Source organism: Ambystoma mexicanum, chromosome 9 (genome assembly GCF_040938575.1).
Source record: "Ambystoma mexicanum isolate Mex_15411 chromosome 9, UKY_AmexF1_1, whole genome shotgun sequence".
Lineage (NCBI taxonomy): Eukaryota > Metazoa > Chordata > Amphibia > Caudata > Ambystomatidae > Ambystoma > Ambystoma mexicanum.
In genome coordinates, this window is record NC_090931.1 from 1390153372 (window position 1) to 1390177428 (window position 24057).

The following is a 24057-nucleotide window of genomic DNA, read 5'->3' on the forward strand; positions in this document are numbered from 1 at the left end:
TGACCTTGGGGCTCCACGGAAAAGTGAGAGGGGGAGAGAGAGAGCGACACCCGACAATCCCAGGTCATTAACCCCATATTCTTTCACCTGCAGACATCTTACTCTTCGAGTTAGACACACAGTGCGAAGAGGCCCAGCCCCAGAAGCCAATCGAGTCCTGCACTTCACTTTTCGAGATACAGTTACCACCCTGCCAAGACCGGCGCCTCCGTGGGAATCAGGTGAGCGTTACAGAACGCGAAGCCCACCGCAAAACTCCTACCCAGGCACAATGGAAACCTCGGATACCGATCAATTGGCCCAGTTGCTTGGGGAACTAAGAGCGGAAGTACATGCAGCTCGTCAGGAAACGAACGCTCTAAGAAGAGAGCTGATTATATCCAAGGAGCGAACAGATGACCTCGCTAGGCAATTGCTACAAACGCAGGCAGAACAAACACCTTTGCCCGCTTCAGGAGGAAACTATCCTTCAGCATCCTCCACAAACCCAGTGCAAATCAATCTACCCGGTAATGTGCCCTTGGCTCCGCCCGAACGCTTTTCTGGTGACCCAAAGAGATTTGCAGTGTTCATTAACCAGTGCCGCTTACACTTCTTATGTAGGCCAGCTGCCTTCTCAACAGATCAGGCCAAGGTGGCCTTCGTGCTTTCTTATCTCAGTGGCAGTGCCGCAGATTGGTCGATCCCTTTAGTCACTCAGGATGATCCGGTTCTTCATAATTTCCAGGCTTTCCAGTCCAGCATGGAGAAACTGTTCGCAAGACATTCACAAGGGCAGGCCTTGGACAATGAACTCCTTTCGTTACGACAGGGTAATCAAGACCTCTTGACTTACATCGCATCATTCAACAGACTTATAGTGGAAACTCAATGGCCTGAGGATAAGAGAATTACGCTTTTCTACAGAGGCCTGCGTGGAGAGCTCAAGGATGTGTTAGCTCAAGTTGTGAATCCTCCACAAGACTGTTCAGACTATATTGACCTAGTTGTTCAATTGGACCACAGATTACAGAACAGGAAGGCTGATCGTTCCAAATTTGATACCCGAGTGTTTTCTAAACCGCAGACCTCAGCTAGGGGAGTTGACACCGTGGAACCCATGCAAATAGGGGGCATGAAAGGACCATTAACCCAAAAAGAGCGAGAAAGGAGAAGACAGCTGCAATTATGCCTCTATTGCAGAAACTCGGGGCACTTTCTTCGAGACTGTCCAGTGAAACCAGCTAAGAAGGCTGTAGGAGCTGCAGTTACCTGTACCACAAATTCTGAGCAGGGAAACGACCTAGCCCGACAAGTGTAGAGGTCCTCTTGCCGAGCGTTAAAATCTGTTCTGTGACCTCGCATTTCGTGGTGCCTATGGTCCTCATTAGCCCTGAACGTCCGGATCGTTTGAATGCAATTGAAGCTTACATCGACAGCGGAGCAATCGGCAATTATGTGGACCGTGAAATGGTATCAAGGATGAATCTACCTCTTTGTCCTAAGGCAGTTAAAGACGTCATTACTACAGTGGATGGCACGGAGATAGCCTCCGGACCAGTAACTCACGCCACCCAGGAAGTGACGTTAGTGAGCCAAGATGGACACCGGGAGAAAATCGTGTTCGATGTGATCAAGGCCCCTCAGTTCCAGATCATTCTAGGAATTCCTTGGTTAGAGAAGCACAATCCTCAGATCGATTGGCGAGCAAAGACGGTTCAGTTTCCAGAATGTATCTCCACTTGTTATCCTCGGCCCGACGTTTCACTGGCAGCAATCTCTTCTGAGGTTCCCCAACTACCTCCTGAATACCAGGAATTCCAAGACGTCTTTCAGAAGGACCAAGCTAACTCCCTGCCTCCTCATAGGTCTTACGACTGTCAAATAGACCTGATACCCGGATCTACTCCTCCTTGCAGTAGGATTTATGCCCTCACCGAGTCAGAGAATCTCCACCTCAGACAATATCTGGACCAATACCTAGCTAACGGGTTTATCCGTCCTTCAAAATCTCCAGCTTCTTCGGCTTTGTTCTTCGTTCCGAAAAAGGAAGGAGACCTTAGAACTTGTATAGATTACCGCGCCCTGAACCAAATCACCGTTAAAAACAGATACCCGTTGCCTTTGATCCCTGAACTCCTGGACCAAGTCAAAAACGCATGTATATATACAAAGTAGGATCTCAGAAGAGCCTACCACTTGGTACGAGTAAAAGAGGGCGATGAATGGAAGACGGCCTTCCGCACCAAGTATGGGCTGTTTGAATATCAAGTTATGCCCTTTGGACTATGCAACGCTCCGGCCGCCTTCCAGTATTTTATGAATGACGTCCTCAGAGAACTCATAGATGTGTGTGTAGTTGTTTATATTGACGACATCCTCGTCTATTCATCATCTGAAGAGGAACATCGGAAACACGTTAAAGAGGTCCTCGAGAGATTGCGTCAACATAACCTTTTTGCTAAGCTTGAAAAATGCGTTTTCAACGTAACTGAAGTTGAATTCCTGGGATTCATACTGTCGCCTAACGGAGTCCATATGGATTCAAAAAAGGTCGATGCAATCATCAAGTGGCCTTCACCAACCTCTGTAAAAGGAGTTCAAAGCATGTTAGGCTTCGCTAACTTTTACCGCAGGTTCATTCCCGAATTCTCTGGAATAGTCCAGCCCATCACCGCTCTATTAAAGAAAAACAAACGTTTTGAGTGGTCTACAGAGGCGGAACAAGCTTTCCAAGACTTAAAAGCTAAATTCATCTCTGCACCTATTCTGAAACATCCCCGCCCAGAACTCCCCTACATCGTTGAAACAGATGCTTCTAGTCTTGCTATGGGGGCAGTTTTATCACAAAGGGATCCAGTTACACACCAATTACATCCTGTAGCCTTTTGGTCCCGCAAATTCTCGGCTCCCGAGATCAACTATACTATTACAGACAAGGAACTTCTAGCTATCAGATCGGCCTTTAAGGTCTGGCGGCATTACCTTTTGGGAGCCAGACACACAGTCACAGTAATGACAGATCACCGCAACTTACAATATCTGAAGACGGCCAAAGCTCAGTCTTCCAGGCAGCTCCGCTGGGCTCTGTTTTTGGCTGAGTTTGACTTTATAATTACTTATCGACCAGGCAGTAAAAACGGAAAAGCAGATGCCCTCTCCCGGATGGGAATAGATGAACACTTGACCAATCCTGAACCAATACCCATAATCCCTGAACAAAGAGTTTTGGGTTTGGTCAGCGCTCAATCCCTTGAAGACATCGAGACAACGGTCAAATCACTCCTAACTCCGGCAGAATTACAGGACTGGCAACTCAAGGGGAAGGACTTCTCAGTGGATCAAGACCTACCATATTTCTGAGGACGATTGTACTTGCCCTGTGAGAAAATACAAAAACAGGTAATCTCCTGTTATCATGACTCATTAATGGAGGGTCACCCTGGCATTACCAAAACCATGGAAAAGGTCAAAAGACATTTCTGGTGGCCATCATGGAAGAAGGACATTAGAGACTTTGTAATCTCCTGCAGTGTGTGTGCTCAGAATAAAAGTCAGAAGGAGAAACCAGCCGGCCTCTTACACCCGCTTGACATCCCTCCCTGTCCATGGCATACCCTGTCCATGGATTTCATCACTGACTTACCTCCGTGCTCAGGGTATAATACCATTTTAGTAGTCGTGGATCTATTCTCCAAGATGGCTCACTTCATTCCCCTAAAGGGCCTACCTTCAGCTTCAGTGTTAGCCCGAGAATTCCTAGAAAACATTGTTCGGTTACACGGTTTCCCCTCGGTTTTGGTCTCCGATAGAGGAAGTCAATTCATCTCCCACTTTTGGCGAAGTTGCTGTCGCTTAGCCCAGATTGATGTGAGACTTTCAACTAGTCACCATCCCCAAACTGACGGACAAACCGAGAGGACAAATCAAACTCTGGAGCAATATTTACGTTGCATGCTCCAACAAACTGAAAACCCTTGGAAGGATATCCTTTGGATCGCTGAATACGCTTATAACAATTCAACCCATTCTGGAACCGGGAAGACTCCCTTCTTCCTGTTATACGGAAGCCATCCTAGGACCTCTAACCTGGATCCTCCCCAAAAACTCGAAACACCTGCTGTGGATCACTTGCACTCGGTGATCACTCATGCTTTTAAAGAAGCCACTGCCCATCTGCAAAGAGCTAAAGCACTATACAAAAAAAGGAGCGGATCAACACTGTAAAGAGGCCCCTCACTACTCTGTGGGAGATCAGGTCTGGTTATCCACCAAGCACCTGCCTCTAAAAGGACCCCGCACTTTCATCCCGAGATACCTAGGACCCTATCTCATCTCTGCCATAATTAATCCGGTGGCTGTCAAATTGGAATTGCCTTCTCATATGAAAATACATCCAGTATTCCATGTCTCCCTACTAAAACCAGTACAACCAGAAACCCGATTGACCAAACTCCCAGAACCTGTTCTAGTGGATGGAGAACTTGAGTTCGAAGTAAAGAACATCCTAGACTCCAAAATCTCCAAATCTAAGTTATACTACCTGGTTGATTGGAAAGGATACGGCCCCCAGGAAAGGTCTTGGGAACCCTCAGAACATGTCCACGCACCTCGTCTGGTCAAGAAATTCCATCTAAATCACCCCGACAAGCCAAAACCCCCGGAGAAGACGCGCTTGGGAGGGGCCTTGAGGGGGGGTGCTGTCATGATCACTGCTTCCAAGGGGCTAGGACCAGCCCAACGTCCTTGGAAGCAGGCCCCTAACCTTCGTCCTAGGCACCAGCCGGTCCCCACTGGGACCTTTTGGACCTTGTCCTGGCGCCGGTGGCACCAGGCTCATCAAAATCACTGGTCCCGGCACTGGAAGCGCCGGGCTCATAACATGTATAAAGATGCTTGGGTGGACTTACCTGCAGCAGACCATGCTGCTTACTTACCAGCCATATGGGAATCCTCTGCGAGCCGGGACTAGTTTCTTACCTGGGTGGGGCAGGCTCCACTCCCTTGATACAACACTGGAACTCTTCTAGAACAGGAACTCTTTTCTTACCTAGGCGAGGCAGTGGAGGAAGACGCCTCATCACTCCAAGGCTATTTAAACCACACCCGATTGATGCAACGTGCTTCGCGTTATTCTGCATCTGCAGCAGAACGCTCACTGTGTCTGTTCCAGTCTTCTTTCTTCCGATCCTGAACCTGTGAGAACAAAAGCTTACCTTTCTTGTATCCAGCCTTCAGAAGCACCTGCAAAGACAAAGAAACAACAGGTTAGCACGGCAACCTTCACTCGCAGCGCTTTCCTCACCAGATCCATCGGCAGTTACCAACTCTTCGCGCTGCTCCTCCGCCGTTATAAAAGCCTGTGAAGACAAAAGCATAATTATTCCTGTGGGGAATTTACTTACCGGCACCCCTCGAATTCCGGTTTTCTTCAACGCTGCATTCCTGCACCTGAAAGAGAAAAGGAGAGACATTAGGCAGGCTATTTACTCACGCGCCATCACGCCCTCCACAATTAGGCGCCTGCAAATACTCCGGCGTTTTCCAGCGTCTCTTCAGCATCCGAACTCATAGCTGCAAAAGAAAAGAGACAGAGTGCATTTCGAAAGCAGGCAACAGGCACTTACTTACGCACTTCCAAGCGCTTCATTCCTATCCGCTGGCTCGAACTCCGGCTCTCTTCAAACCACCATCTTCCGCCTCAAGAGCCCTGCAAGACAAAAGGTACCATTAGAAAAGAACATTATACAGAGCCCTATTCCATACTAACGTGCCCACGCACCCAAAGACTGTAAGGACATAAAAGGTGCCCGGAAACTCACCGTTCGTGCAGTTAACGACGGTTAGCAATCCTCTGAAGTCAAGAGGCCTACGTTTCAACCCAGTGAAGGAACTGGTAACGGCACCCTGCACCAGACGCAGATGGAGAGTCCAGCATTCACCTATCTAAGGTGAGCACGTTGACCTTGGGGCTCCACGGAAAAGTGAGAGGGGGAGAGAGAGAGAGACACCCGACAATCCCAGGTCATTAACCCCATATTCTTTCACCTGCAGACATCTTACTTTTCGAGTTAGACACACAGTGCGAAGAGGCCCAGCCCCAGAAGCCAATCGAGTCCTGCACTTCACTTTTCGAGATACAGTTACCACCCTGCCAAGACCGGCGCCTCCGTGGGAATCAGGTGAGCATTACAGTAATTTAGAGGTCATCAGGCTAGCGGGCCCTGCCTGCACCACCAAGATCTAAGGTGAAGCATGGGAAGAAAGAAAGGCCGAATCCAAGGGAGCAGGACAGTGTTTGATCGTCAGATCGCCAGATCCCTGTCCACAGCCAGGACAGTGGCAGGTTACTCCCATACCTCCAGTACGGGGGGCCTCTACTGCCACATCAAAGGGCAGGAGCCACACTCACAACGTCAAAGTTTGTACTGGACCTTGGCGGAGCAGATGGCCCCGGAGTACTGCCCACCTTAGCCATAGGGTGCTGGAAGGCAGCGTGAGGATTTCCTGGGGTGGGAGCTGTAATGAAAGCATGGTATCAAACAGTGAAGACAGACAAGTGATCACAGTTCAAGAGGTTTCATTGAACTTCAATGGGTTGGTTGAACGCATATCTAAACCTAAATCTAAAGATGGGAGCAAGCTAGAACCATCAAATAAAAATAACAGTCCTAGTCAAGTCTGTCAAAATAAAATGGCCTATACTAATAAATCTATTGCCAATGCTTGCTTCGAAATACAAAAAGGGTGTAGGACAATTGTGTATGCAAAAAGAAAAAAGTGTTCAAGAAATAATATGTCAGGATAGTTGAGCAGTTGGCTTCCCTTGCTCACATTTTCAAAAAGGGGCAAGGCGTCACGTTCGAGCTTCACACACAATTTGGCTTCTCTGCCACGAGGATACAGATCAAAACAAAAAGGTATCCGCGCCTTTTGCCAAAACCTTTTTTCCAATAAGTCTCTTACTGCAGGGGGCCTGTCACAACAAATGAGCACCAAAGTTCCTTTATCATCAGGGTTTTCACATATATAAGGTCTCGTTTTCAATATTCATCATGAGTCTCTCTCGTTCAGGTACGACCCTTTTTTACCACAATGTTCACAACTGGTCTTCCTCATTCAGAATCGGACCATGGATCTCGATTGTTCGGGCTTGGATCCTTTTAGCACAATATTCACATTTGAGCTCCCTTGTTCGAGCTCAGACCATGCAATCTTACTTTCTACGTTTTCCTCTTGATATCAAAAAATCAAAGACTTATGAATGTGTGATGGGCTTTGCTTAACCGTGGCAGAATCACTTCGATTCACTTCACACAAAGTTCTTACTTTTCGTTTCTGCCATCTCTTGGCTGGATACCTTCACAGAGACCTACGACTGAGCAACCACGCAATGCCGGACCACTCTGTCACTGGTATTGTATCTTTCCTTCTCAAAGTTCAAACACTGATCGGCAAATCAGCTTTACTTGTGTCGTTCATTACATGCGTTTAACAACGTTCGTTTCTTCGCTTGTTATGCAATGTTGCTGCCTGCAACCTTGACTTCAACACAGACCGGTATTGCATTGGCCTCCCCAACTCACTGGCTGTGTTGATCTCTCTGGCGCTACTTTGTTCTCGGAGCCAAGGACAATACCACAGCAGATTCTGATCATCTCCGACTTGGTCAGCTACGCAGAACGGTCTCTGGTATCTCTGACACACAATACAGGATTCTTTAGCCTGGTCTCCTGGCCTTATGTTTTCTAATCTACAAGGGTTTTGAAAGTAACGGTTTCTTGTTGGAAATGTCAAGAGTATTTTCCTCCTTACGAACCCTTCATGGTTTGCCGTCTTTCTCCCCTCGTTCAGCTGCCTTCTCAAAACTGCTGCTCCTTTGTGTGCTTTGCCTCACTCTATCTGCTCTAGTGCTCTGCTTTTTTATCTGTGTGGGCAAGTTTAATGGAAGTCAGGTGTGAGTGATTGTCAGTAATTGCCTGACTTTGCCTGACCATAGTAGCGGGACATGTCAGGTACACTGCTTGGGTGTGAGTGTTTTCTCCCAGAGCGGGCTGTCCGTGTGGAAGTGTTTGTGAAGGGAAAGGGGGGGGGGCGGAGGGTGGAGGGGAGTAAAGCTGCCACGTATCCTACCTGGTAGGATGGGTTAGGTGTTACAGGAAGAGGGATACTGTGTCTCACCGTCCAGTGTCCCACTCCTACTCCCCAAAGACCCCTCACCCAGGTGATCCTGTCGCAGTGGTGCGCCCTCCGGGTCTGGATCCAAAGGCGATGGCAGTGCCCTGGCCACCTGAGAGAGAGAGCCCCGGGGACTAGCGGGTGATACACCTTCTGGTTTCTCACAGAGCTGGCAAAAAATCTATCAGGTAGGTGTTGAGGCCAGTGGCCCTTTGAAGATCCTCTGCCAGGGCCTGCATGTCCTCACCTTCCCTGTAAAACTCCTCACCCGGGAAACACCTCATCTCCCAAGAACCCACAGGTTCAAGCCCAAAAGGGACCTGGATGCCCTCCTGGTCCCAGATGTTGTACATCTTCGACATGAAGGCGTACCTATGGAGTGAAACATATTTCCGTGGAGCGGCAGTTTTTGTAGTGCCGGTCAACGCCAACTTCGTGGTCAACTCCAGTGCTGAGGCCTCCTCACGCAAGCAAGGGGCCTGTCGGCATTGAGACACAATAGAGCCCTTAGGCATGTGGGAGTGGACCACAGAGGGTACCCTGTACGTCGCAACAGACAGGGTGGGACCCCTATAAGGCCATGGCGGGGGGCGCCTTCGCCATGAATTCTAAGGTCGGAGTTGCCAGCGCATTGGCGAAGATGTCCAACATCTTCAGGTGAAACGTCTCCCATTTCTCCAGTGTGGAGGACTGGGTTGGAAAAGGTAGCTGCGCCGGATGCTCGGGGAGGACTCTCTGGAGCCGTGGCTCTTCTTCGGAGGAGACAAATGTCAGGGAGAGGAGCCTCTTCTGATGTCGATTCTTCTTGTCCTTTTCCTTGTGCAGAGCCGCCAGCTCCTCAGAGCATCGTTCCGCACCGTTCGACCTAGATGAGAACATGGAGCTTCACGCTTCAACTTGTGGATGAAGGTAAAGCTCTTCACCGCCCTCTGCCCGAGGGCCTTTGGGTGCTTGTACTGGCATGACATGCAATCCTGGGTTTCACGGTCCTCGACCAAGCAATGCAAATACGGTGCGGATACCATATAGACATTTGCCAGCCACAGTCCCTGTATGGCGTACTTCAAAAGTAATTACGAAAAAGCTTAACGAGCATGTTCCGATCAGTGAACAGAGTGCCCGGGAAAAGGAACCAAGGTCACGGGATGCAGCGCCGCTAAATATACCTGCCGCAACATCATATCCGCAATGGGGCGCATAGAGGCATCGGATGGAGCTGATACAGAGCTGTGCTTTTCCCCCTGGCGGCAGAAAAGTCTTAGGAGAACAGCTGTGCTGGGAAAGAAATATCAGACGAGGGATCTGTGGGAGAAAAAAATCCATTATAAACTGATTCTACACATGACCTACAACACATAGTGGAGGCAGTTCCCCCAAATCCAATATTTAGTCCATGGCCTTTCAAAACATGTACCACCCCACAGGCATTGCAAAAGGAAAAGCATCCAACAATGCCACTTTCATTTTTCCCTCCCACATCTCACAACCATGTCTTAAAACAAACTTACGACACATTCATTAAGTCATTGTCTACTGTGCTCAGCCCATACGGGCAACACACTGTACGCTCCTCTTCCCCAACATAATATATACCATGCCCAGACTCTCACCTGCTTGCATATATCACAGAAGACAGCTACTGCCTTAAATTGCACTTCTCCCTGCTTTCAATCCAATCATCCTTATTAACATGCCGATTGCACAGCATTGCTTGAATAAGCATGCCAACACTAAAACGCTGAAAATTACACAGTACCCACCCCACCCTACAGGGAACCCACAACCGTCCGACAGCACACTGCCACTATTGCCAGATCGGCGTCAGTGACAAAAGGCAAAGTAAACTGCACACATTGACAGTGCATAATAGAAAACAAAAGCAGCACGCTCAACCGGTAGACAGTGTGATGATGTTGGGCGTATTCCTAAAATATCCACAAGGCCATTACATTAAAGGAAGACCGGCATTCTCATCCAGATAGCTATAAACCACATGTATGCAACACTTGGCTCGTGAATGGGGCTTGTGGAGGAAAACAACAAAACAATTCAATAAGTATCCATCATTGACGGCTGCAAAGCTAGAAAAAAATATACACCACGTGCACAGTGTTTTTTTTTTTAGCTGCAAAGAGCTGAAAATGCAGCGGCAAATAGTTTCACCACATGATATTTGATTATGCTTACCAGGCTTCTTGAGCCAAATTCTCCTACTACAACTTCCTCCTCTGCGTCCAGGTCCGAGGCTGCCAGCACTTTCTGTAGAAGCTGCTGCAGGTCTTCCTTATTAGAATATGCAAGCTCTTCCTCCTCCATCCCTGCGAGCTTTGTAATTACCTAGAATACAAAACAAGTGACAGGGATGTGATGCAAAGGTAATTGGGAAGATGGCATAGATTTAAAGGCTTTTCTAACGTGTGCAATGTGAATGGCATAATACATGCCTGTAGAGAGAGGGTCATAATCATGAATGGTTTGCCAATACCACACAGGAATTTCAACAGCCCTTACTGAGAAAAGACGCTAAGCCTTAGATCTTGCAACAGGCCTTTTTTGAGTACTCGTCCCATTCAAACTTGATTGAAATGCACAACGTAACCTTCCTAGCAGATTGGGAAACAAAAGCACACACTGTGTAGCAACCACTGGTCTGGACCATAGGCTTCTTCGGATAACAGGCCTTTTGTTAGATTGACCCAGGCAAGGAGGGGACACACTATAAATGCAGTTTTGAATCTTTAAGCTAGAGCAACAGAGAAAAGAGACACATCCCTCACTGCCATCCCTCTATTAGACTGCAGTGTATTTATTACCTGCAACTTGCTCTCAGCTGAAAAAATTTACTTGGTTTCAGATATGGCATTACATCAGATGTGAAGATAAAAAAATAACTTCCAGTACTGGCTACTGCACTTCTAGCCCCTAGTCCGCCTTCATCCAAATGTGTGGGCTATTATTCCCTAAGGGGGCAGAATCATGATGCAAAGCAGCGTTCCAATATATGCTTCCCGGGGGTACTCCCTCTTGTATGCACAGACATTATTTGTAGTATTTAAGCACCAATCAACTGGATGGCTAGATAATCTTTTGGTCCAATTGCAGTCCAACTGATGGAAGAGCTTAGGTTTGGGTTTGTGAAATTAGGTTTCCTGAAATTCACTTGTTAGGGAGAATTCTCAGAAATGTGCCAATTCCTCTCTACCTTAGAGACCCCCAGCAACTTTGCTGGATTTTGAGGACTTGCATTTTTATCCTGGAGAGAGTGAGACCATTTTTCCCCACTCATGTATTTTAATTTGATTTTGAACTCTGTGTTTCTTATGGTAATGGAGCCTGACAAACTCCATAGGCATCATCTTTCACATTGTGTCACACAGCACCTTCAGTGCAGTGGCACAGAGAAGTCTTTCAGATTTCCCAAATGTTTAAAAACCTTCTCTTGGCTAAACTACTGTTTCCAAGAGCAATAAAGTGAAATTGACTTTACTTACATTTGTAACTTTATAGACCCAGCACACACTATCTTACAATAGGGTGCTGGAGGGGTTACTTAGTATCTCCTTTGTCTAGCTTCTTATATAACAATTTTATGTTACCGTTTGCTCAACGAATGGCTGGTGCCAGCGCTTTACTTTTAAACTACTGTGGTGTGCATTTACCACGGGCTGCGTTCGCAGCTGCAGTAAAGCACCCAAGGGGGCAATTTTTGTCAAAATGGCCCCGGTCTTCTTTTTTTGCCATTTCTTTGTGGAAAGGTCCTTCTTGAGATTTGATCTGCACGCCAAACCAGGTTTGGTCCCTTTGTTCGTTTTGCCTTTTGGGGGATTTATGAGTGAAGCCCGCCTCTGGCTCCGGGGTGTCTGGCGGGGGCAGGAAGCGAGGGAGGTGCCTGAAACTCCATGTGCTTAGTCTCGGAGGAGACAGGAATGCACTCTTAGTTGATTGGCCGGCTGGCTGTCCGGCAAGGACAGCCACCCTGTTGGGTGACTGACAGCTAGGCTGGAATGAATGGGAGAAACCTGCATAAAAGGAGAGCTTTTTGGCTTTGAAGGCAGAGTCGACCAGTGGATGAAGGAATCCAAAGAAGAACTTGAAGAGGATGCCTCCTGCAACTCCTAGACCGCTGGTTTCCCCGGTGAAGCCCCGCTGTTGTGCACAGAAACTCCAAATTCATATCGACAGAGAAGCCCCTGCAAGGACGACTTCTCCCTTTGAGTTGGTGGGAACAATCACCTCCAAAGTAAGCCACCTGGACCTCCTCTCGGAGCTGGTTGAATTTCCACTGCAGTCGCTGCTGATACCGAATAGCAAGGGAGAGGAACACCAGATTGTGTGCGTTGCTTTTAAGCTGGCCAAGAGCTCCAGGACAATCCTCTTGACTCCCAGGAAGCAGGACTGACCGAGCCTGAGCCCCCTCAACAGAATGCGCGACCCCAGATGGAAGGAAAGCCCATCTCGACAGTCAGGAATCGCGGTGTTGCTATTTGCGGTAGACGCAAGGAGCTGAAACACTGAAGTGACACTTGTTTGAAGATTGCCGTCCCATGGCAGTGCAGGAGATCCCAGAAGTCCTCCCTCTTGTCCCCATGACTGAGGCCCAGGAACACCAGGATCTGCAGAGCTGCACAGGAACAGACGTCATCTGCTGCAATTTTCTTCAACCTAAAGGTACTGTAAAGTCTGAGAGAACTTACCTCTTGTTGTGCCACCTTGCTTGTCCTCGTTGGAGACCTGTCTCGGTTGCCTCTGTAGAGTTGCTGACGACTTCTTTACCTCACAAGCCTAATCAGCTTGAGGCCCTACTTTGAATTTCTTGTTATTCTACAAAGACTTCTAAAACATTCTGCAAGACTTTTACTTACCTGCAAGAAGTGCTTCAGTTCACCTTGACTTTTTTTTAAACTTAACATTGGCTGGCCGTGCTCCCTGAATGACTCTTCTTCTCCTCTGCTTAGGTGTTGTGTCTTCCTTTCAGGAAGGGGTTAACTAACTTTGCATTGGGGGTTACCAAAAGTACTTACCTGCTTCAGAATATTTGTGTAATCTCGTGTTGTTCTACATAACATTTACCTTTGACATACTCCAAAATCTGATTCTAAATACAAGAGTGATATATTAATGTCCCCAGCACCCTAACTATTGAAGTCACCCGAGGGTGCAGGTAGTGTCTGTGGGCCATCCCAAATGGGTACTTGCTGATTTAGAAATCTTAAGTGTGTATTTTTTTAAGTGTATTTGAGTGTTACTGTGACATTGCCCCCTTCTGAAGAAGGCTTACTCTAACTGACTGTTAAATAAATTAATAATTGTTTAATCAAGAAACCTTGTGTGTAAGAGTTTATTTGAACACTTGTCACTGTGAATCTCTGTGTAACTCCCCTATAGCTGACATTGACCCCTCTTGGGATAAGCCTGGCTACTCAACACGCTATCAACCTGTGTAGTGCAGACTTTTACCAAACGTTGGGTTCCTATTGCCAGCAGGTCAGGGTTGTTGTAGTGCACCCCAAGGGTACTGCATACAATCTTGCCTAACATCACTGCAAGGCCCAAGGAGAAGACAAATGGCTTACCTTCGGCAATATTCATTCTGATAGAGAAGTTCTTCCTCCCAGAGATTCTGCATCCTAGAAAGATGCTGCAGGAGCAGGTCTGACTTCAGAAGAAAAAAGATCAGCCACCAAGAGGCACACTACAGCAATCCGTCAGTTATGTTCAGCATCAAGAACACCCAGGACTCTGGATGGATGTGATGTCTTGGGTGGTATTAATAGAGCTGTGTCTCAAATCCACTCTAATATTGCAACCACATGCAAGATTTGCCTAGCATGCCACCCTGTAGTAGCATACAACCTACTGCAGGAAGACTCAACAAAAGGCTTAAATGCATGTTGTTTAACACTACGTCCTTAATCAGACACTCTGACGGGCTGATTGCATTTCTACCCACAAGATTTATATATGCGCCATTACAGAGGCATGGCTGCTGCAGGGCTAGAACTTTTATTAGCTTAGCCACCAGGTTAGAATATCATGAGAGCTGAACACCAAAGGTGGGGGAGTGCGAAGTCATAGGGGCCAAACTGACAGTGGACCCCAACACTACAGTTAATATCTTCCTCATTTACAGACCCCCCAAACAACATGCCAGTTTTCTTTCTGCATCGGAGTGATTTGATATTACCCATTCTCAAGCCCTTATCGAGAATTATTATCCTAGGTGACTTAAACCTAGGTTTCTCTCACAACTCTGACTCAAGGGCTGTGGTGGTTAAGACCAACTTGCTCGACTTGGGTTTTAGCCAGCACATCAACTTACCTACCCACAACAAAGGTCGGGCCCTAGATTGGGTACTTGCTTATAATGTCACCATTGAGGATATAGGAATTAACCCATGTCCATGGTCCAACCATCATTTAATTGGGTGGAGTTTGCTAATGCCAGCATAATCGACAATAAATAGGCCATCTAATTGCAGGGCTTCTTTTAGGAACCTTTGCAAGCTAACACCCTCCACCATGCAGCCCTGTATTTCTAACACTACTGATAATTTGTCCAATCTGAACTCGGCCAAAGATTTGGCTACTGCATATCAAAATATGCTTGAAAACGCTGTTCAAAGCTTGGCCCCATGAAATCTCGTCTGATGGAAAGTTAACCTAATAAAATAGGGTATTCAGCAGACATCCACAATCTAAAAAAAACCTAAGACCAGAGTTCTTAAGCAATGGAAGAAAACTAAATCCATTGAGGATAAAATCACTTATTCCTGTGTCGCAAAAGCCCCTAAATCAGCTATCTGTGCTGCAAAAACACTACCCTGTGATCAGAGAATTGCTGGGGCAGCCTCTAATTTCAGGGAACTCTTAATTCTAAAAGGAACTGGAAGACCCCTAGCCACCCCATCACAGGTGAATAAAGATACTAATAGGTGTATGGCTATCCAAGATGCCATGGCGGGCAAGATAAAAAACATGAAGGCAGAGATAGCAGCCAAATTTTGCGCAGCAGATAGATCGAACGAAAATATTATGCATCATTAAGTAGGCATGGATATCACCTCTGCTCAAGAAGCCCTCTCTAGAACCTAATGTGCCAAGAAACTATCGGCCCATCACTAATGTACTCTACCTGCTGAATATCCTGGATACAGAAGCTCACTTAAAAATCCAGGACTTCCTCTCCAGCCACGCAATCCTGGGGCAGAAACAATTGGGGTTTAGAAGCACCTATGGCAATGAGTCCACTCTGTTAGATCTAAAAACCAACATCTTTAACATCGTTGACAAAGTTAATACAGCTCTGCTCGTGCTGCTGGATCTGTCCGCATCGTTTGATTTAGTGGACCACTCTATATTTGTGGAAAGACCGCTGAACACAGCCTCTTTCTCACCACTGGCAGCGTAGTGGATAAAATAGTTTCTCGCTGACCGCAAGGCCAAAGTCTTCTTTGAGGAGGTAACAGCAGAAGAGTTCCTAGTGACATGCGGGGATCCGCAATGCTCGTGTGTGTCATCTAGGCTGTTTAAACTCTTTATGCTGCACCTATTTGAAAAATGGACGCTGAAGGCATTGTTTATGCCAACTATGCCGACGACACAGATTCACGTCTTATTCCTCTTTCCGTAAATCATAATAGTGACTCCAACACGGACAACTCCATTTATTGCCTGATACAAACTTGGATGCTTGAAAACGGCCTTGCGCTCAATGATGCTAAGATGGAGCTCATGGTCACTGGCACAGCATCATAACTACGCAAGCTAAGCCCAGAAATTCGACACTGTCATTTCAGAGTGTACCATTGCAACCCAGCCCATGGTTAGCCTGAAACACTTGTGTACGAGCGCGATATAAATAAAATATCAATTCAAGATTAAGATCCTAGGAGTCACTCTTGATCAAGAACTCATGAAAGCCCAAGTCAATAGCCTAGTTTCGGGCACCTCTTACTATCTTAAACTGCTTGCACAGCTTAGAGCTTTCCTGAGTTCCACCAACTGAGCCACCATTGCACAACCAATTATAGGTGAGAAGCTTGCTTACTGCTCCAGTTTGTTTCAGGGTATTGCAAAGGGTGAACTCACCCGATTACAAATTATCCAGAACAATGCTGTACGAGATGTTGAGGGGCACGTAGATCGGACCATGTGTCTACTGCCAGGGGGGCTCTACATTGGCTTCCCATTAGCAGCAGGATTGCTTTCCGTGTGCTCTGTAATACACTTAGGTGCTTATATGGACAAAGCCTTGGGTACCTGTCCAGCAGCATCTCATGGCTGCCAGCACGACAGTACTACAATCTAATAGCTCCTGGCTTTTAGTGGGACCACAGGCCAGACTTTCCTTTGTGGTCCTGGGACCCTTTCCTTATGCAGCCCCCAAAAGCTGGAATGCTCTGCCCCCTGATCTGAGAGCATGTAACTCACTGGCTGTCTTCAAACGTGGGCAGAAAACCGCTCTGTTTTATTGAGTACCTCTTGAACGCCTCTGGCTAGATTCTCCGTCCTCCCTATATTGCCAGCATATTTATTTTCTGTTGTCCTGTCTTGTCTAAGCGCATCCATGCCTGCAGGCTTTTGTTTCGCGCTATACAAAAACAAAAAATAAAGGAGCCTATGGTAGGCGCAAGCTCTGGAGGGTGACCCCTAGTTGGAAGATATATAGTTACTGCAGCATGAAAAGAACCTAGGTGCTGTGGATAGAGGGGATAATATCCTACCAAAACAAATCCATGGGGCAAGAGGGGGAAATTGCACAGTAATACCATTGTAGAAACCCCTAGTGCAAAAGGGAGGAACAGAACCATCTTACCCCAGTAGGAGTGCTTCACACAGCGACAGACTGCCAGAGGACTACTCAATACTTCGAACATCTGCCAAAGCCAGAATAAGAAGTCTGGAGGGGCACTTACAATTCTCTGTAAATGAGTGCATTAAAGGGTGCTTTACTGGGAGCAGACACCACGTAAATTTGTAGATAGAAGAGGGACTAGCTCCTTTTAGAATAGCCCCTTTTAATGGATTTGATTTGTTCCTCTACCCTGACACTGTGACCTTGTTATCTATTTCATGTTGGTTGATTAGATATTCTCCTGAAACCCTGTAGGGGCTTCTCTCATCCTACCCTTTCCCTTGAGCCAGGACAATCCATGGGAGAGTGGAGCCAGGAAGATTAGTCCAAGGTCAGCATGAGAATTAAGGAGTGCAGGGTGAAGCACCCATATGTGTCTCAGACCTGGATGAAACTCAGAGAAATTCATAACTTTTCTCCTTGGATAGGCACAGAATCTATTCCGTGGTTATTGTGCGCGGATGACGCCATCCTCATGGATTGTACACAGATTGGGCTCCAGCGGTCCATATATGCCTTACAGAACTATGTATCTACTAACTACCTTGGCATCAATGTTAACAAGACTAAGGTACTGTGCAGTAAACTGAGGAGAAATACCTCCTACACTTGGAAACTCAACAACTCCACATTGGACGTAGTGGACAGATGCATCTATTTGGCTTTCCTCATCTGTACAGCCCCTACCCTTTGTTGCCATGAAGACTATGTCAAGAACAAAATATTACAAAAGTGGGTCAGTGAAAGAAGGTGGGAATAACATCAAAGGGTTACTAGCTGTATATACTACCATCATTGTTCCGTTATTTATTTGAACTGCTCTCAGAATCACATGTTGCCTGGTTGGAAAAACTGGATGGGAAAATCCTCAAAACAATTCTGGGGGTTCCAAGTGGAGTGCCGATGGAGGCTCTTTGTTGCAAACTGGGCCTGCAGTTCCTACGGGCCAGTTGGTGCATAAAACGCTCTAAGCTATATCTCTCCCTAGTCTCTGCTTCTATCTACAGTGAGACTCTTGCAGGACTTTTGAGACCGATACCAAGCCCCTTGTCTCAATTTCTTGTTGGCACACTAAAAGGGACCGCATGCGCACAATTTTGCAACATTAACCTAACAGTAGAGACTAGTCCGGTTGCATCTATAAATAGGATTGCTCCTGATGTGCTGAATAAGTTGAAACAAAAATCCTCAGTTTGGGACAGGGCACATACTATTTCTATTCTGACCGACACTGTCTGGAGAATATGTAATCGTGCGATTGCGACATCACGGCATGTTCCAACAAAGTGTCCTAATCTCAGTTCGCAACACCAAAAGGGATGTCAAGCCCTTGTCTCACACATGGCGGATTACCAGTTCTAGAGCACAGTGACCGGGGCAACTTCGCTAGTGATTACCTGCGCAGCTTATAACATCTGGCAGGAGGCGTTGAGGGCTATAGCGGGGATTGTAAACCAATAGCTCTCACTGGTCCTCCCCAACCATTGAATCTTTGATGCTGGACTAAATTCCTAAACATAGCGAGATTCGAGCATCATCAATGCACCAGTTAGGGAAGTTGACCTCCCTTTTCTGGTAGCATTGATATAATGCATATTGTGCCTGATTAATTAACTGGATTTGGGAACGCATTTGGGACATTACCGATGATTTTATGAGGATTAATGGGCTCACTATGAAATTTCATCTGTAAGATGTACCGATTTCAAAACGAGGAGGTAATGGCTCATAGCTATTGTGCACATTATACATGGATTTTATCATGAATGTGTAAATGGATTTTTATATTTTTTTTATTCTTTTGTAAACTGTGCTTAAGGTTATATTGTTTTTCTTAACCAAATGCACAATAGATAAAAATAATTATTGTTATTTATTGTGTTCGGTTTATCAAGAAACGTTTACAATTTCTTTTTATAAGATGTTACTTTTACAAAACCTTTTGAATTTTGAACATTACTTAATAACTTCATATAAAACGAATAAAACAATGAAATGCATGATACATCTAAAACATATTAAAACACTAACATAAATTTAAACTTAAAAGGTCCAATAAACACCAAGCAACAGACATAATGTAAACCTGGGAGGACAGAACACACAAGTCACATTTTGCTTTTAGGCCAATCTCAATATACACATTAAGTACTCATTGGGTTCTAACTCATGACAAGGCAGCCTAGCTCTTTTAAATAAATCAGAATTAGTCTTAACACATACTACTTCTGTACTAAGTCCTTATTTCACATCATTTCCCATCAATTAGATCAAGAAGCACAACCAGTCTCAATATCAGTCTCTGGCTGTTGCCATAGATACAACTGTTCCATATCAATTCTCTGGTGAGCACACCCTCATTAGAAAGATATAGATCAAATATCGTAAGCCTTGCACCCTCAAAGTGAGGACAATACAAAACAAGATTTCAGAGATTCGTTCACATTTAATATTTTACTGAAACAACATGATCCTGTTCCCACAACACGACCTGGAGTATCCCAGTGTTTGGTTCTTTCATAGGTTAAGAGTTGATTCAACTTAAAGCGGAAATACATTGTCCTTGCTTTTGGATAGGGAAATTGCATTAAATATGAGGGCCTATTACCCCATTTTCTCAGAAAACCACTATATTCAGCAAAAGACTGATAGGTACCAACATTATCTGAGAGAATGCTCCAATAATAGCGTTGAAATTTCTTTTTTGTACAATTTGGCAGATAAGCACAGAGGTCTTAAGGAGTGACATTAATAGCCTCCATGATAAGATCTAATTTAACAATCACCTTTACCATACTTTCGCCTCAGTCGCTATTTGATGGAGCTCCTCAAACAAGAAATGTTTGGGGGGGCTATAATTTTGATATCATTGTTCAATAGACGCCAGTTCCTTTTTGCGGATAATGGTAACAAACCAAACTTGTGACATATAACCGCATATGAAATAGACAGAGCGAGACCCAGTACATTTTTCCAGAGTAGCCCCTGAAGGATATCTAGAAAAGCATCAATCTCAGTTAGGCATATATCCAGAGTATACAGGATAATTTTAATAGATAAAACTGGATGAGCGGCAGGAAAGAGAACATACAGTATTTTGGCAAAATAATTTTCATTCGCGACATTAAAGGTTTTATTTATTTCAACAGCTCTTTCCACATCACATATGAGTATTTATCCGTGAGGGTGTACCCCAGGTAACGTATGGCGGGTGAATAGGCGATGAAGACGCCATCAAGGGTCCAAGTAAACTTTGCCCATTTGCATTTGCCATCTGCAAAGTTTTCAATGTAAGATTTAGAAGGATTTGCTTTAAGATTATGGCTAGGGGCAAAAGTTGCAAACAGATCTAATTTATGCTCTAGGCGAAAAGGAGTTCTAGCAAATAACAATAGATCATCGGAAAGATGATCCAGTTGAGAAACAAGGAACCCAATTTCACAGGATAAATGATGGCGTTACTCCAGGTCGCATCCAGATCCGAAATATGTAGGTTAAAGAGGACCGTCGCCAAGTTGCAGCCCGCCCTGTTTAACACCAATTTGTGTGGTTATAGGATCTGTGAGCACACCCTCACGGTTAAGTCTAATTCTATATGTGGTATTCCGGTGCAAAATCGCAATCATATCCACCAAGTGACTAGGGAAGCCAAACTTAATCATTTTCTCCCATAAGAGAGCTCTTATTACTCTATCAAAGGCAGCCGTTAAGTCAAGGGCTCCCAAATAGACACGCCCTGATCTAGAATATTTTGTTTGAGTTTGTAAATGTGCCAAGATGGTCGCATTAAGGGGACAGCCCATGAACTTTCGAAACCCCACATGATAATGGGACAACACCTCATTCTGGTCAATGTGGCTTTCAAGCTGTTTTAACAAGAGAGAGAAAGTGTTCGATGATGCATCCATTAGGGTCTAAAATTCTCTGGACAATTAGCGGGCCCCTTTTTGTATAAATGTAGGATTTTAGCGGAGCACCATGATAATGGAATTACTCCCGATTGGTAGATCAGATCAAATTTTATTTTCAAGATTTGAGCCCATTGAACAGGATCAGCTTTGTACAGACATGGGGTAACCCATCAGTCCGGGCGCTTTTGAACTCTTAATTTTGTGAATTGCACAAATAATATCCTCAAGGGTCCATGGAGAGACTCTCAATCTTGTTGTTTTTAAATCCAAGTCATCATTGGAAGCAAACCTACACGGCAGGCAATATTTTTCCATTACATACGAAGTCCACTCCACCGCTGAAATAGCCGGTTCCATAAAGCCATCAGCGGGAGTGGTAATCTTGAGCAATGTAGACCCTGTCTTGTATTATGTTTTAAAAGATAGTATATCATCTGATGATTATCAGCATTAAGAGCGATCTTTTTAAGAACTTAGTTTTATTTCTATAGGCTTGTTTGATGACTCTTATTTCTTAGTTTAAAGCCAAAAACGGAAGATTTTAAATAAAACAATTAAAAATATTTAGATTCTGTAAATGTATATTAAAGTACAAAATTAGTGCCAAATAGGGATACAAAAGCACAGACGTATTAATTGATTTGGCCAGTTACACAAGTAAGCAGATAATATGAGATCATGTAAGCTCCACGCATCAGACTCCTACATGCTACAGAGAGGAAAGAAAAAAGGTGGGAGTGATTTAGTAATTCTCAGAGCTGCCTTACCTTGAAGCTGTAACCTTGGTCGACTAGAAACCTCTGCCTTTTGGTTGAGTAAGCCATTTCCTGAGTGTCCTGGGATACGAGAGAGTAAAAGAAGGCGTTGTACTCTTCTGCTACCATTCCTGAGGTCAAAATAAATGAATTAGTCAACCAACAGAAAACTATGCATTTCATACAACAAGGTCATGGAACTTTGATAGCCGAAAAAGAAAACATAACATTATCAGATTATCTGCAAAAGCATTCTGTCGGCACAACTTTTTCTGGCTTTTGAAAGGATACACTCTGTAAACCACAGAGGGGAAATCGTGATTTAAAAGCCTCTGCTAATGCTTCTCACTGGGAAAACATCAGTGCAGCTTATGCATCATTTGTAGCTTAAATGTCCCATTAAAGAAGGTGAACTAAATCATTCAAATCAGTTTAACTGTACCTCAAAATTAGACGTTTGACATGAAGTGATGGGCCATGGCCCGTCAGGATTAAACAACTGAGAACCCTTTTAGTCCAGTCAAGGAGGTACAGTCTAACTAGCACAGCAAACACAGAGTCCATGCCTGGATATATCTACTCAGCATGGGAACATTTCAATCGAGAAGGAAATCTATGGCAATGCTTTTTCTGACACTTCCAAATCACAAGGGGTACCTTGTGGCAGAGTTTCCAAAGGTGTTTAGCTTAGCCAGGTCACTACAAAAGAGGACAGTTGCATATGAATTAGTCCTAGACTGCCCAAAAGGAGGGAACTGGTAAAAATCGATAGGCCTTTGTATAATGTCAATAGTCCCTCCATATTTCATCTGCTGTTGGGGAAAAAAGAACGATTTATAATTTGCCACACCAGAACAGAACTGCTACGCTATAAAAAAGCAAAATTAACCATAGCTGGAGCGCTGCAGATAATCTTGAAGGAATCTATCAGATCTCTAGTCCGACTGTAATAAAGAAGCTTTATCATAATCTTGAATTCTGCTTTAGAGTGCCACTATAGGGAAGTCAATTTAAAAGACATTAATTTGGAGCCGAACCCTGCCAAAGGGGCTCGAAAACAGCAACAAATTCCCTTCTGGTCTGGTCTTTAGCAGCTTTTAAATGTCTTATGAACTGCACATTGTATAGACACTTTCCTATGTTTCTTCAAAGGTGTGGTTACCAATTTGCCTGTGAGGCTACCTTGTTTGTGATCCAAGCATGAATTATATGGGAATGGAGTTCTGTTCAAGCCATAGGCGCCTCTAGAAAAAGAGGCACTGGGGCAGGATGAACGGTCACATGGTTAACACCGACCTCCCCCTGGCCCCCCCACCACCCGAGTGCCTTTAGGATGTACTGTCCCCTAAACAAATTGTGTCCCATTGCCACATGGGGTGCGTGTATATATTAATTGGAGATTAGGGGGGCAGTAAAGCCGATAACCTTCATGAGGACCATAGGGTCAATAAATCATTTTAGCAATTAAATAATGTAGACATGTTCACGCTCACCCTGAAGCCACACCTGCAGCTGCACCAAGACAAGCGATTTCAAGTCTCCTTAGCAATCAGGGACATTTTGAACAGCCCTGAAGTTTATGTTATAGTCAGACCACCCCAAACAACCTTTAGAAACCCCTCATCATATTCAGAAAGTATCTTAAAACTTTCCTGCATAAAAAAACTCCATATTAGTCATTCTATTTAATGCTTTTGACTGGCCAGCTCATTGTTCGTTCCCTCAGATGTCATGGCCCATTAAAAAAATATAAAATTTGTATACAAATTAAATCTCTCCTGCATGAAGACGATCACAGAAGTTCTTCACACAAAAATACCCACCCTGACATTTATTCATGTTTACACACATAACTGATCAAGCATCCTAACTGGTCCAGAGGGAGACAATTCTTGAAAGGGTACTGTGGCGCGTCAGAAGGAGGACGCTGACACTTTGTGGACATGGTTTACAAGTTTCTATTCAAATAATATATAAGAGATAACTTGCCTTTGTCTCTGGTGGATGATCCCTTTCTATGCTTCTAACTAAGGTAATCGTCAGACAGTTGTGAATGTCCAAAAGGATAAAGTCTGCTGTGCAAAACTACTCTAACTGACCCTACCGCTATGAAAAGTAACTTGTATGTGTTGTATGACTGCCTTCTCCTGGGAGTACTTCTAGTACCAATGGTGTAGGATTCTAAACCAATATGTAATCCTCTAATAGTATCTCCTGATTTCTTGGATCAGTCTTTTTAATTCCTCTGATGCAGCTTGGACTACTCCTTGGGGGTTCCTTTTGGGAATCTTTCACAAGCTATAGATTCCTGGTTGCAGTCTCCAGCATATCTTGGGAAGACCATACTATTCAGATAGTCTTTCTCTCTGGGCCGATTATA

The 24057-nt window shown here is 45.0% G+C and overlaps 1 protein-coding gene across 1 annotated transcript in view; it reads right to left on the minus strand.

Moving 5' to 3' along the window:
* ERCC3 (ERCC excision repair 3, TFIIH core complex helicase subunit) overlaps positions 1-24057 on the minus strand; it is a 1003216-nt gene that overhangs the window by 41255 nt on the left and 937904 nt on the right. The window contains exons 13-14 of the mRNA XM_069616794.1: positions 21690-21808; positions 10345-10494 (exon numbers count right to left, since the gene is read on the minus strand). Of these exons, the coding sequence (XP_069472895.1) occupies positions 10345-10494; positions 21690-21808 (269 nt within the window). The remainder of the gene's footprint in view (positions 1-10344; positions 10495-21689; positions 21809-24057) is intronic.